The sequence below is a fragment of the Myxine glutinosa genome, chromosome 11 (genome assembly GCF_964187855.1).
Source record: "Myxine glutinosa chromosome 11, kmMyxGlut1.1, whole genome shotgun sequence".
Classification (NCBI taxonomy): domain Eukaryota; kingdom Metazoa; phylum Chordata; class Myxini; order Myxiniformes; family Myxinidae; genus Myxine; species Myxine glutinosa.
Window position 1 is genome coordinate 66403191 of NC_136271.1, and position 15461 is coordinate 66418651.

The 15461-nt window shown below is 49.5% G+C and overlaps 1 protein-coding gene across 10 annotated transcripts in view; it reads left to right on the top strand.

The window, feature by feature from the left end:
• The window catches only part of LOC137436727 (papilin), a 285438-nt gene that overhangs the window by 220911 nt on the left and 49066 nt on the right, over positions 1-15461 (top strand). For all 10 annotated transcript variants that reach the window (XM_068130762.2, XM_078786728.1, XM_068130760.2 and 7 more), the window contains 2 exons: positions 13383-13535; positions 14712-14864. In XM_068130762.2, the coding sequence (XP_067986863.2) occupies positions 13383-13535; positions 14712-14864 (306 nt within the window). The remainder of the gene's footprint in view (positions 1-13382; positions 13536-14711; positions 14865-15461) is intronic.

A 15461-nucleotide genomic window follows, 5' to 3' on the forward strand; every position in this document is an offset into this window, starting at 1 on the left:
CACGTTAGCACACACTCGTCGTTCGCACACCTCACCAACACACCCATTCGCTCCCCCTCCTCGGTCACATCCTCTGTGACAACCATGGGTGTGCTCTCCTCCGCACACCCAATCACGTGCTCCACTACCAACTCCAGTGTGCATTCCCACGCACGCTCGACCATTCCAGGTGTGCATCCTTCCATTCCAGGTGTACATTCTCTCTCACCTGCCACAACCAACTCGTGCTCCGTGTCACTCGCACTACTCTCACCACCCCACTCGGCCGCGCATTCACCCTTCCTCTCGACAGCGCACTCTGTACTCACGCACTCCTCTGTTACACACCTCTCTCATGCACACTCTCCCGTTACGTCCTCCATAACACTCACCACAGGTGTGCACTCCTTCGTTACATCCCCTGTAACACTCCCCATCACGCGCTTCCATGTGCCCCCCCGCACTTGCGCTACGACCAACTCACTCTCGACAGCACACTCACTCCTCGGCGCGCACTTTTTCCTCACACACCCCATAGTCGGACATCCTCGCACACCTCCTCCTTCACACTCTGTACCTGTCGCACACCTTACCTGCGGCCTCTCACGAACACCCGGGTCTAACCCAACACCTAAGCCGACTGAATCTCCCCTCACACCATATACATTTTCGAGTATATCGCCACTCACCTCGGCACCTCGTCGTCGCACCTCCTCCGCCACCTGCAAACTCTTTATTTGGTTAGTGAGCACATCATCATGATTTGAACACAGACCTTGCACATATTCCATCACTTCCTCCTTTATCTCCTTCTTAGTTTCCCTCCGTCTCTTCTTAATTTCACTCAACCCCTCTTCCACTTCCTCTAATTTCTCCTTTACCTCCCTCATTTCCCGGTGCGCCCCCTCAATCTCTTCCTCTAATGCCACCTTGACCGTCTCTATGTGCGTCCTCACCTCCCGTTCTTTCGTCTCCATTGCCTCTGTCACCTCGTCCAACCTTGCTGTTAGTCCCTCATGTACCGTCTGACACTCCTTCTTTATGACTGCTACGTCCCTCTTTATTTCCTTCTGGGTCGCCTTCAACCCCTCGATCACAGCCGTATTCTTTTGTACCTGTTCCTTCAACTCCCTTTGTCCTACTGTCAGCTGCCCCACCCCCTGCGTCAACTCCTCTATGCCACCTTGTAACTTTGCCGTCCCATTTCTCACCTCTTTCTCCATACGCTTCTCACCTCGCCTTACCTCCTCGCGTACCCCCGAGACATCCTCGCTTACACCTCGTCTTATCTCCTCCCCCATCTCTCCCATCTCTCCCATCTCTCTGGTAGATGTCGCCCTCATCTGTTCCAATTCATTACTTTAAGCATCCAATTTAGTTTCTAACCCGATTTTCACCTCCTCTATTTGTTCTCCCATTCGTTTAATTTCCCGGGCGGATTGCTCCCCTATTTCCCTCAATTTGCCGTCCATTGTGTTTTCTAACCCCCCTAAACCATTCTTCATCCCTTCCATCTGGTTCTCCTGGGCAGCCATGCTATTTTCCAACCCCGTTAACCCATTCTTTACCTCTTTTATCCCATTGTCTAACCCCTCAAATTTATTGTCTAAACCCTCAAATTTATTGTTTAACCCGTCTCTTAATTGCTCACTGGTACCCCTCGCTTCGTCCCTTAATTCTTTCATTTCCCTGCGTCTTTTTTCGTTGTCGCACTTCGACTCCGCCATGTATTCACTGAACCGTGCCATGAACTGCTGTATGTCAAAGCCCGCTGGCACAGCGGGCTCGGCTACTGCGCGCTCGTGCGAGGCGCCATTTTGCGCCTCTCCAACCACGTGCGCGAGGACGCCATTTTGTGCGCCTGATCCCCCCACAACCACATCCTCATTGCTCTCCTCCATTTCCCCCATATACATTTCCCCGAAGTCCTGGGTCGACTCTACACCCTCTAATTCCCCCACCGGCATCCGGTCGCCTTGATCATCCATGGCGCGATTTTAAATTTAGGATGTTAAAGCTAAATTTTGGCCGCTCCAATTTTTGACCAAATTTTTCGAGATGTTTTAAAATTTTGGTTCAGGCCTCGAATCCCACTCCTGACACCAATTGTTACGGAACCCAACGTCGGCCTCTGTTCCCCTTATCGAGGGGGGAATTAATCCCCTCGTTTATGACTGACCGACGTGGTCCCTGACGCTGCCCAGCTACCTCCGGAAAGGCAGGTGCACAGCCCCGTTCATAGCGCGGACAGATGTTAATTGCCGAGCGGTTTTAGCAACCGCGGCACGAACTATTAACAAGGAACTATCAACAAGGAACTAACCCGATCCTTGAACGTTGGCCAAATCGTGCTACAGGTGTCCAATGTGGAAACCTCAAAGACAAACGGATGTGAAGAAGAACAAGAAGAAGGCAAAAGGTTGGAAATACGAATATTATTTATTACTACTCTTTACACAATTAAAGAAACCAAGGAAGAAGGAAGGATAATAAAATAAAATACAGAAGACGAAGAGGACACAGTGCAAATTAGCTTACCTATTACAGTCTTACTTAGAAACCCAAGGACAAGACAAAAGACAGACTACGATCACACTTACACGACTGGGGAATGGAGGCAGGAATGAAGGACTGGAAGGAGAGAGAGGAAGGTTCAGCTGGGGCAGATGGTTCGGGCTTGATCCCGCACGGGACGTCGGGCTGGACCTCGACGGTCACCGATGCCGCCGATCCGGGTTCCCGTGGGGTAATGGGTTGAAGCTGCCTGGTGGAGCCAACGCTGCCTGGTGGAGTCAATGCTGCTTGGTGGAGTCAATGCTGCCTGGTGGAGTCAAAGCTGCCTGGTGGAGTCAACGCTGCCTGGTACTGCTCGTGGGGCTCTGTCACTTCCTTCCTCTGGACTCATCTGCTGTATCTCTCTCTCCCTCCTCCAACAGGCTTCCGCGCGCGCTTTTATTGCCCCTCCAGATCAACCCGCGCCACGCCCGAGCTGGTCTCTCACCGGTCCTGATTGGCGGGTCGGGGCTCGCTCGCTCCACCTTGTGATGACGATTGGCGGCCAACGCCCTGGATTCGGCGGCTCCTCCCCCTTCTTCTCCGATCTGACCGCGTGCGCAATGGAGTGTTGCGGCGAAAACCACAACCCCAAAGCAGCAGCGGAAGCAGAAAACCGCCCAATGCAGTTGGCAATTGATGACAAAAGGGGCATGTGAAGGGAATCTACCTTATTTGAATTCGGTGCAATGGAGTGTTAATTAATGGAAGACAAAGCATTAATCTAATACACATAATAAGGAGATAACTACTGAACAAGGAGGAAATCTATGATTTGCTACGTGATTGTATATGGAATAACTACGGGCACGACATTTGACCTTTATACACCAAATGGAGGAAGGAGGGTGATATTTTACAACAATAAAAAACACAATTCTCATATCCACAACAATATATATATATTTATATCAGTTGATTGTTTGTTTGCCATTTGTATTACAGTGTACAAGAAGGTAGAAATAAATGAATGACATGTTTATCTAACCATTTTTTCTTTGGAAAATTATTACGGAAAATTATTACGGGGGAAACCCTTAGCTACATTCGTTGCCGTTTTCAGACGACCGGACTTCTTTGCAGTGGCTACCGACCTTGTTGCTTCAAATTTCTTGACAATCAATCGTATGTTTCTTCCCTGGGGTGGGTTAATATCGAATTCCTGTGCCAAACGGTGTGCTGCCATCGTTGGTTGTTCATTACATTTGTAGAAATGTAGCAATGCGTTGTGTAGCAATGTGTAGCAATGCGTTGATTCATTGAAAGGTAATTCATGGTTCAATTTGGTGCAACTTCAGTAACTTTCCAAACTCTCAGCAATACCCTGCAAAAAAAAAAAAAAAAAAAATTAAGAAAATTAATAATCTGCAAGACAATTATTAACAACATGGCATCCCAGAAAGAATCTGACAGCCGAAAAAACAGAAATCGGGCGCTAATTTTGACTCACCATGTATATGTATATAAATATATTGTTGCGGAGATGAGGACTGTATTTTTTGTTGATTGTGTGCTGTATTATTATTATTATTGTTTATTCTGCGCCCCCCTACCTCCGGAGCTGTGTAAAGGTGAAAGGGCATCCCATAATTAGTCCACAAGCACACACGTCAGCCAAGTAATAGAATACCCCTGTTGATAGTTATCTCTTATTCTGTGTTCTAGGGTAAGGCTGTGTCTCCCATTAATTGAAGTACTCCATTGCACCAGTGAAAGAGAATAGATCCCCTTTCATTCCCATCCCCAAAAACCTCCATTTCCTATCACATCCCCTCTCGTCATTGCCGAGCCTCGATTGCCCATATTACATCCCCTCTCGTCATTGCTGAGCCCTCGATTCCCAATCACCTCCCCTCCAATAACCGCCATTGACCACGAGGCAGGGTCGGAGAAGAAGGGCGTGACTCCACCTCGTCATAGAGGGGAGGAGGGGCGTACCCGCCCGTCGTCATCGAGGGCGGAGCCCGAGGGTCGCGCGACCAACCAGGGCCGAGGTGAGCACCCCGATGGGCGTGTCCAAAACGCCGGCGGCTAAATCGCTGGAGGCGCTATAAAAGGCGCAAACGGAAGTGAGTAGTGAGTTGGTCTGAGTTGGTAGTGAGTCGGTTGCCAGTAGAGGGTCCGTGAGGAGTTGGTCTGAGTTGGTTGAGAGTCGGTCGTCAAGTGGAGAGTGGTGAAGAGTCAGTCAGTAGAGGTGGTGGTCAAGTGGTTGCGTTGGTTGCGGTGAGGAGTCGGTGGTAAAGAGTGAGGGACCAAGAAAGAGTTGAGGGTGTGGACCAACGAGTCAGACAAGTCCTGGGAACGCAGCGGAGGCCGCAACAGCAAGAACACCCAACAGCCAAAGGGGGCCTGAACGGCGGTTTGGAGCAGGACCGTAAAGGAACGGCGGCTGCTAAACGCGCCGGTTGAGCTGCAGGACCCCCTTGGACCTTTCCTCTCCCTCCAGCCATCCATCTCCTGCCTTTCCACCCTTCTTGTGTACGTGAGTTTGTTTTGTTTGTTCTGTCCCTGGGTATTTAATTAAGTCTGTAGGTAAGCTAAAATTTGCACTGTGTCACCTGCGTCTTATGTGTTGTAAATAAACCTTGATTGCTCCTTTTTGATTGTGTAAATAATAAATCCAATTACTCTTCTGTCCGTCTATTCGTTTTATTCCTTTTCCTCTTTGCATTCGTCGTTTTAGTCTTTTCCCCTCATTGAGCAGCTGCGGTGCGATCCGGCCAAAGTCCTGGGTGAATCGGGTGAGTCAGGGATCCTGTAACGGTCGCGGTAATACACCACCGCTCGGTCATCATAACATCTAAACCGCGATCTGTAACAATTGGTGTCAGGAGTGGGATTCGGGGCCCGAACCAAATTTTTTTTTAAAAACATCTAGAAAAAATTTGGTCAAAATTTGGAGCGGCCGAAATTTGTTTTGTTTTATAAAACCCGAATTTTGAAATCGCGCCATGGCTGGTCAAGGCGATCGAATGCCGGTGGGTGAGCTAGAAGAGGGGTTAGGAGTAACCCAGGATCAAATGGAGGGGAGCAATGAGGAGGCGGTTGAGGGGGTATCAGGCGCACATAATGGCGCCCTCGCGCACGAGGTTACGGGCGCGCAAAATGGCGCCTCGCACATGGCCACGACGCCCGCGACCGTAGCAGCGCCGCTGGTGGATTCGAACCTTTTCTTCCTGCAAATGAGGGCCCTTATGGGACAAATGGGAGACCAAATTGGAGGTTTGAAAAACAGTATGGAGGCTCAGGGTGAGCGATTGGAAGCAAAAATGGGGGTAATGAGGGACGAAGCGAGGGGTACCGGTGAGGGATTAGACAAGAAATTTGAGGGGTTAGACAATGGGATAAAAGAGGTAAAGAATGGGTTAACGGGGGTGGAAAATAGAATGGCTGCCCAGGAGAATCAGTTAGAGGGGGTGAAAAATGGGTTAATGGGGTTAGAAAATAGGATGGAGGACAAATTGCGGGAGATAGGGGAGCAATCCGCCCGAGAAATTAAACAAATGGGAGAGCAGATAGAGGAGGTAAAAATCGGGGTAGAAACCAAACTGGATGCTCAGAGGGATGAATTGGGACAGATGAGGGCGGCATCTACAAAAGTAAGGGAGGAGATGAAAGAGGAGATACGACGAGGTGTGGGTGAGGAGGTCTCGGGGCTACGCGAGGAGGTAAAGCGAGGTGAGAAGCGTATGGAGAAAGAAGTGAGGAATAATACGGCAAAGTTACAAGGGGGAATAGAAGATCTGACGGAGGAGGTGGAACAGCTGACGGAGGGACAAAAAGAACTAGTGGAGCAGGTTCAAAAGAACACTGCGGTACTAGGAGGGTTAAAGGCGACACAAAAAGAAATTAAAAACGAATTAATAGCGACACAGAAGCAATGTCAGAGGGTACGTGAGGAACTGACAATGAGGGTGGACGAGGTGACAGAGATAATGGAGACAAAGGACCGGCAGGTGAGGATGCACATAGAGACGGTCACGGTAGCCTTAGAGGACGAACTTGAGGAGACGCACCGAGAAATAAAAGAGGTTAAACAAAAATTAGAGGAAGTGGAAGAAGAGGTGAGTGAAATTAAGAAGGGACGGACAGAAACTAAAAGAGAAATCCAGGAGGAGGTGATGGAATACGTGCAAGGTCGGTGCTCAACTCATGATGTGATGCTCACTAACCAAATAAAGAGTTTGCAGGTGGCAAAGGAGGTGCGACGACGAGGTACGGAGGTGAGTGGCAATGTATATGATGTGAGGAAAGCTTCAGTCGGCTTGGGGATTGGTTTGGATCCGGGTGTTTGTGAAAGGCCGTTGGTGAAGTGTGCGACAGGTCTGGTGTGTGAAAAAAGAGGTGTGCGAGAATGTCCGACCATGGGGTGTGTGAGGAAAAAGTGCACGCCGAGGAGTGAGTGTGCCGTCAAGAGTGAGTCGGTCGAAGCGCGTGTGCGAGGGAGCACAGGGAAGCGCGGTGTGGTGAGTGTTACGGAGGAAGTAACGAAAAAGTGTGCGCAAGAGGATGCGCGAGAAAGGTGTGTAACGGACGGGTGCATGGGGAAAGCGCATGCTGTCAAGAGTAAGGGAGAATGCATGCCTGTGGTGAGTGTTACAGAGGGTGTAACGGGAAAATGTGCGGAAGAGTGTGCACGAGAAAGGTGTGTAACGGACAGGTGCATGAGGAAAGAGTGCGCTGTCGAGAGTAAGGGTGAGTGCGCGACCGAGAGTGGAGGTGAGAGTAGTGAGAGTGACACGGAGCGTGAGTTGGTTGTGGCAGGTGAGCGAGGATGTACACCTGGAATGGAAGGATGCACACCTGGAATGGTAGAGCGTGAGTGGGAATGCACGCTGGAATTGGTAGTGAGGCACGTTGTTGGGTGTGCGGGTGAGAGCACACCTTTGATTGTCACAAAGGAGGTGGACGAGAAAGGGGCGCGAAGAGGTGTGTTGGTGAGGTGTGCGAGCGACGAATGTGTGCCAAGGTGTTCGGTGGTCAGGTGTGTGACCAAGTCGGTGAGCGGAATGAGAGTACCGAGGTGTGTAAAGAAAGGTACAAGGAGCATGGGAACAGCTGGAGGTATGAGCAAGAAAGGGGTAGCGTATGCATGTAAGAATCCAGGTGAAGCATCGACGGTAACCAGGTTAGAGGTTAGAACGACTTATAGCCGAATCGGGCCCTCGGTGCGCGTCGGGCAGCTTCGCGTGCCGCGAGGGCCAGCGGGGATCCGAACCACGGCGGTTTCGAAAGAACCGCCGTACGCGATCCACGCTGTGCCTCGCTTGGAACGGCCGCGTCCGGGCTCCACTAGGCGGAGCAGGCAGCCCGATAGGAAGGGTCGTCATGGCGACCACTTTCTATTGAGACGTGCCGGCAGGTCGAGATCGGGACATTGGATGGCTCCACGCCGAGGTGGTGCGTGGGATCTCGGCCCGGGTAAGCCCCCGTCCCTGCACCGAGTGCCGGACGCATCCAGCCGCCGGCACAAAAGAACCCGCGTTCATGGCTCGGCTGTACGAAGCCGGGCTGTAGACGTGAATTGGCGCACCGAGAGGAAGTAATAAGTAGACGGGTGATGAGGATAGTGTTTGGCCCCGAAATTAGAAAAAAAAGCAAAATTTGGTAATGGTACGGTGATTGGCAGTAAATGGCAAATTTTTGAATTGGTTGGAATTTGGACGAGCAAAATTTATAGTGAGAGACCCCCGATGTGGTGGGATGGCAAATCCACCATCCCTCACAACTGGAGCAAATGCGCTATAGTTTATGGGGTGTATGGCAGTGAAAACTAGCCCGGGTGGGTTAGGTTATATTGTTAGGGATCTAGCGAAGATGACATTAGGTGACGCTAAGATTAGTTAGTGACTGATACCTGTAGTGGGGACGCAGGTAGTTTAGTGTGGATGATAATGACGTGGGAGCGCAATAGTTTAAAGGGACGACTGGGAAGCGCGAGTTTCAGAAGGGAGTAGTTAGCTGAGATGATGCCGTGTGTGTGAAGATTGAACAGGTGAGAATTGAACAGGTGTGATTGCACAGGTGTGCAACTGAACAGGTGAATGGAGCAGTGTATGAGGGAGTAGTGGTGATTGTGTGTTGTGTTGACCAACTGGTCCAGGAAGAGGAGGAGGGTGCAGGTGGCACCAGGTAGGATTGCACAGGTGTGCAACGACAGGTGAATGAAAGACAGGTGTATGGAACAAATGGTATGGAGTATAGGAATGGATGGTCGTGGAGTGAGTATGGTGGAAATTGTGGAGTGGAGTGGATGGTGCGAAGGTGTGAATGGGGGAAGAGTGGACCCCCATCACGGATACCCGGGGCGGGTAGTGTAAGTGTTAGGTAGAGGGTACAGGTAAATTGTGGTTGGATATTGGCATCTGTGGTGCGGGTGAAAGAATGGTCTTTGGATGGGTGCATTAGTGTTGTGGAAATGGCTGGGCGTGTAGCCTGTTAGTGTGTGTAGTTGGTTTGGGCACTCCACCACTGTGAGGATGTCGGCCAGGTGAGGCCGCAGGTGGGCTCTGGGAGCCGGTAGTTGTGGATGGGGCCCGAGGATCCGGAGGACGGACCCGGGTAGCCCAGTGCCAGAGGGCACCAGTGGGGTGACAGAGCCAGGAGAGGGCCTTCCCCAGTTAGTTAGGTTAGGGTGAGGAGCTAGGTAAGCTCGGGTGGCAACTGCAGTGGTGGAGGTGTGCAGGTGGGTAGACCTGCTGGGAGAGCTACACGTCGCAGCCCAGAAATTGTGCGAGGGCACCGGGAGATGAATCGGGGGAGTGAGACCCCAAATTGGGAAGCGCCACAGTTTGGTCAAAGGGAATTGGTTTTTAGAACCCATAGTGTAAGTGGCCAATGGATTGGCAGGGAAAGACCCCGGGTAGTGTAAAGTGTGTTAATGTCATTTAGAAAGTAGTTAGGATGAAGTCTCCTCGCACCATCTGCATCCACTCACCTGAGGTGACAGGTACTCCGCACCATGCCATGTTTAATTATTTTTACTGTGCAAATGTTTGGATTGTGAGACGCATCATGACGTGGATGTGACATTGTGCGTAATTCCATCTCTTCCTCCTTATGAGGATTGATGATGAATTTGGTGATGGCAAATTTTGAAGTAGAGGGATTGTGGAGACGAATTTGATATAGGGGAAATATGGGGAAGACGTGACAGTAGTGACGAATTTGTAAATGTGTAGATTTTTGTACATATGGGGTAAGGGCAAGGGTAGGGTAGGTGACAGGGGGGTGACGTACGGTAGGGACGAGCTTTCTCACTTCGCCCTCCGTACGCATTTCGCCTTGCATTGCCTTATTGATGTGTACCCTTGTGACCTTACCCCTCACTCAATTGTCTTTCCCCTTTTGTCTCCCACATGACCTGTGCGCCATTGGGTGCCGAGGGGAGCGTGCGTGGGTCGGCCATTGTGCGCCCGAAATTCCCAGAACCAGCTGTCTGCATCGATGCACCACATTATGGACCACATGTCTGTGGCCGAGCACCACTTTATGGACCCCATGGGTTGGGACATGGCCCCTCTGCTGGAACCGGCCATGAGGGCCCGAAATCTTGCTGGCGGACCTTGGCCACAGGGCACCGATGCCCCACAGGTGAACCACACTAGTCGGCCCTGTGGGCCATAAATAAAATAAATAAGAAGGACACATTGGGTGCAAGTTTTAATACAAATAGGCCGCCAGTAAGCAAAGCAAAAGAATGACAACATCTGGAAGACCAAATAATAATAACCAGCAGAGGGAGCCGAAGAGCAAGAGACCACCTGCAGGGTTAGGGGTTGTTGATTTATTTTTTATTCTTGAACAATGGTGACTGCACCGATTGGTGCTTGGGGGTGTATGGGTGCGTTTTTGGGTGCTTTCATGGTGCGTCGATGCAGAGCAGACTGTCTCCCCCCCCAGAAAGAACAATCACAGGTCCTGGGTTAGTTTTGTAAATAAAAATAGCGTCATTGTAAATAATGCTTCCCACCGTCAGTGTATAGTTTGAAGACCATGCCGCGATTCGGTTAACTGTGGGCGTAAGTCTGTTAGGCAGGGTGCAATGGAGCAGCGGGACACATTTATTTATGTTTTAAAACTGTCGCACTCAGGGTCAGGTTAAAAGTAGAGGGAACTACACCTACGTGTCACACTAAAAGTAAAAGTTGTAGGCCCGGGACGTGCCTAAGAGGAGGAGGGTGCAGTGTTGCGGAGATGAGGACTGTATTTTTTGTTGATTGTGTGCTGTATTATTATTATTATTGTTTATTCTGCGCCCCCCTACCTCCGGAGCTGTGTAAAGGTGAAAGGGCATCCCATAATTAGTCCACAAGCATACACGTCAGCCAAGTAATAGAATACCCCTGTTGATAGTTATCTCTTATTCTGTGTTCTAGGGTAAGGCTGTGTCTCCCATTAATTGAAGTACTCCATTGCACCAGTGAAAGAGAATAGATCCCCTTTCATTCCCATCCCCAAAAACCTCCATTTCCTATCACATCCCCTCTCGTCATTGCCGAGCCTCGATTGCCCATATTACATCCCCTCTCGTCATTGCTGAGCCCTCGATTCCCAATCACCTCCCCTCCAATAACCGCCATTGACCACGAGGCAGGGTCGGAGAAGAAGGGCGTGACTCCACCTCGTCATAGAGGGGAGGAGGGGCGTACCCGCCCGTCGTCATCGAGGGCGGAGCCCGAGGGTCGCGCGACCAACCAGGGCCGAGGTGAGCACCCCGATGGGCGTGTCCAAAACGCCGGCGGCTAAATCGCTGGAGGCGCTATAAAAGGCGCAAACGGAAGTGAGTAGTGAGTTGGTCTGAGTTGGTAGTGAGTCAGTTGCCAGTAGAGGGTCCGTGAGGAGTTGGTCTGAGTTGGTTGAGAGTCGGTCGTCAAGTGGAGAGTGGTGAAGAGTCAGTCAGTAGAGGTGGTGGTCAAGTGGTTGCGTTGGTTGCGGTGAGGAGTCGGTGGTAAAGAGTGAGGGACCAAGAAAGAGTTGAGGGTGTGGACCAACGAGTCAGACAAGTCCTGGGAACGCAGCGGAGGCCGCAACAGCAAGAACACCCAACAGCCAAAGGGGGCCTGAACGGCGGTTTGGAGCAGGACCGTAAAGGAACGGCGGCTGCTAAACGCGCCGGTTGAGCTGCAGGACCCCCTTGGACCTTTCCTCTCCCTCCAGCCATCCACCTCCTGCCTTTCCACCCTTCTTGTGTACGTGAGTTTGTTTTGTTTGTTCTGTCCCTGGGTATTTAATTAAGTCTGTAGGTAAGCTAAAATTTGCACTGTGTCACCTGCGTCTTATGTGTTGTAAATAAACCTTGATTGCTCCTTTTTGCTTGTGTAAATAATAAATCCAATTACTCTTCTGTCCGTCTATTCGTTTTATTCCTTTTCCTCTTTGCATTCGTCGTTTTAGTCTTTTCCCCTCATTGAGCAGCTGCGGTGCGATCCGGCCAAAGTCCTGGGTGAATCGGGTGAGTCAGGGATCCTGTAACGGTCGCGGTAATACACCACCGCTCGGTCATCATAACATCTAAACCGCGATCTGTAACAATATATATATATATACACACACACACACACACACACACACACACACACACACATATATATGTACACACCTTCTCCCCCACCCATCCCACCACCTCCCAACTTTCTTCCCTGTCCCTGCCATTTTTCTTGCCCACTCCTATCTCCCCTTTGCCCCCTGTCATACGTCCTCCCATCTTCCCCTCCAGCCCTCACCTCCCAACGCCCCCGCCTCTGTCCCTCACTGTGTGGTTCTCTAAGATCTGAGGCTGCAACTCCAACTTGACAGATCTCTCAATCCCTGCTGCTACTGCTGACATTCCAGACATTATCTGTTTAATACAATCCTTCCACCCATGGGACGTCCTCCACACCTTGGGGTCTCTCCCTGGTCTCTCCCTCTGACTTGATCAGCCTGAACCCCACCCTGGTGGTGGATGTGCTCCCCACATCAATAACTGAATTTCTCACTGTCCTTGCATTGATCTCACAGTACATCTCGCAACACCGGAAGTAACTTTGGCTGTGACTTCACCTCCGCTCCCACCTTCTGTTTGTGTGTTGCACCGTCCTCCAAAGAGTGATGGCGTCATGGCTTCATCGACAACTCTTCCTCTCAAACAACATGAACCGACTTTTAACTACTCAATCCAACTCTGTCTTCCTCATTGTGTCGTAATTTTAATTGTCACCATGCTAATTGGCTGGGTGTTGGTACCTCTCTCACCAACCATGGCATTCAGCAAAGGACTTCGTGACACCATGGGACTGATTAAATCTGTGGACTTTGCAACCCGCATTTCTCCCAATGGCAAATCCTCCCTTCCAGACTTGGTGATGTCAAGGCTGGAGTGCCCCAAGGCAGTATTTTGGGCCCAGTCGTATATATACCTGATCTTCATAAAATGAAGTCTCCAGATTTCTGGAAAATCCCCTTTATCTATTTGCTGATGGGTGCACCCTCTGCCATGACATCCCTCTTCTCTCAGACAGGCTGCAACCTCTTCTCTCTTCCCACCTTGACAAAATCACAAGATGGTCAAATTTTTGGAACATGTCATTCAATCCTGACAAATCTCACATTCTCACTATATCTCTCCGAAAGGAATGTCTGGCAAACCCTCCTGTCTAGTTTAACAATCCTCTTGAGGAAGTACAATCTCTGCCTCTTACTGACAAGTGCAGGTCATATTTGTAGGACTCTGTTTGAATTGCATCACAACTATAAATGTTGACCAATTTCAAAACAAATTGATGGAATCGCAAAAGATATAATGTCTTCCTAAGCAACAATTGCAGACATTTTCAAGTCATGTTAACCCCTTGGAATTATCCCCACAGTGCTCAGCTGAGTGTGGTCCAGGCGAGCAGATAAGAGAGGTGACGTGTGGAACGCGATACGGCTGTGACGACCGCACCATGCCGGACAGAATTCAACGGTGCAACCTGGGTCCTTGCAGGTCACCAGAGTGGGTCCTTGGCCCTTGGTCTCAGGTATGAGTGCCCAAAACACTTCTAACAAAATATATGAATTGTAGTTTTAGCTTGGACGATATAATGAGTTTATCATTATTAATCATATAATGAGTTCGTTGTTGTTAGCATAATTTGGTACGATGCATTAGTGCAGCAAGGTCTCATGGGCTTGCCCTCCACATGCGCACTCTATCAGGGGGTGAAAGGGGGGTTTTGCCCAACTTTTGCCTTAGGACAACTTAGACTCGGTCTGGACTTATCCCTGTGGTTCCTGTGTTAGGAAACATGCGTTAACTAGAACGGCACTCAGTAGAGAGCATACCTCCACCTGATTGGCCAAATCACTCAATGGTGAAGAATCACTTAAAAATTCTACTAGCTGGATCCGGATCCGGATCTCCACCAAAATTGAAACGAATCGTCCTTGTCAGACACCCAACCGGTCCACCAGGTTTCGTCCAAATCCGTCCACAACTTTTTGAGATATCCTGCTATGTATCGTTTTGGCCCCATCTCCCAATGGTGAAGAATCACTTTAAAAATTCTAGTAGCCGGATCCGAATGCGGATCTTCACCAAAATCTAATCATTTCGTCTTTGTCACATACGCTACATCACTGTCAAATTTCGTCCAAATCCGTCCACAACTTTTTGAGATATCCTGCTATGTATCGTTTTGGCCCCATCTCCCAATGGTGAAGAATCACATTAAAAATTCTAGTAGCCGGATCCGAATACGGATCTTCACCAAAATCGAATCGAATCGTCCTTGTCAGACACCCAACCTGTCCACCAGGTTTCGTCCAAATCCGTCCACAACTTTTTGAGATATCCTGCTATGTATCGTTTTGGCCCCATCTCCCAATGGTGAAGAATCACTTTAAAAATTCTAGTAGCCGGATCCGAATGCGGATCTTCACCAAAATCTAATCATTTCGTCCTTGTCACATACGCTACATCACTGTCAAATTTCGTCCGAATCCGTCCACAACTTTTTGAGATATTTTGTTCACAGACAAACAGACAGACAAACAGACAGGGGGAAAAACACCCTCCATCCACGTTTGGTGGCGGAGGTAATAACACTAATCTGTCGGTTAATAACACCACTTGTTTCGTTTTGAAAAGAAAGATTTTGATTTGATTGAGACTGAAGCTGTGTACTGTACTAATCTTGCGTAACTTTTGACCGCAGTGTTCGACGAGTTGTGGCCGAGGAAAGCAAACGCGGGACATGAAATGCGGAGCGCAATATGGTTGTGATAGCAGCACGATTCCACCCAGTACACGTGTTTGCAACCTCGGCCCTTGCAGAATGGCCGAATGGTCTATCGGTCCCTGGTCTGAGGTGTGAGCCAATCAAATGCCACTTCACACATACGGATGTTCCACATAATGATGAAATAACCGAGTTAGAAATCCTTCTCTCGATGCAATGCTCAATATAGTATTTTTGCTAGGGTCAGCGCCACAACTATTTGGGTTTTAACTCTGATGTGAATGTTGAGATTTGTGCACAAAAAATGTAATAAAACATCCATGTTTGCACCATCGATCATCAATATTCAAGGTATAGTGTGCTGAGAGGTATTGCATCATTCCTTGAGCAAATACAACTGTTATGAATGCATCATGGCTCAAATGCTCAATCCATAGGCCTGTTAGGTGGTAGTGTGGAGATGGAATTGCTCAATCCATGGGCCTGTTAGGTGGTAGTGTGGAGATGGAATTGCTCAATCCATAGGCCTGTTAGATGGTAGTGTGGAGACGGAATTGCTAAATCCATGGGCCTGTTAGGTGGTAGTGTGGAGATGGAATTGCTCAATCCATGGGCCTGTTAGGTGGTAGTGTGGAGATGGAATTGCTCAATCCATAGGCCTGTTAGATGGTAGTGTGGAGATGGAATTGCTCAATCCATGGGCCTGTTAGGTGGTAGTGTGGAGAT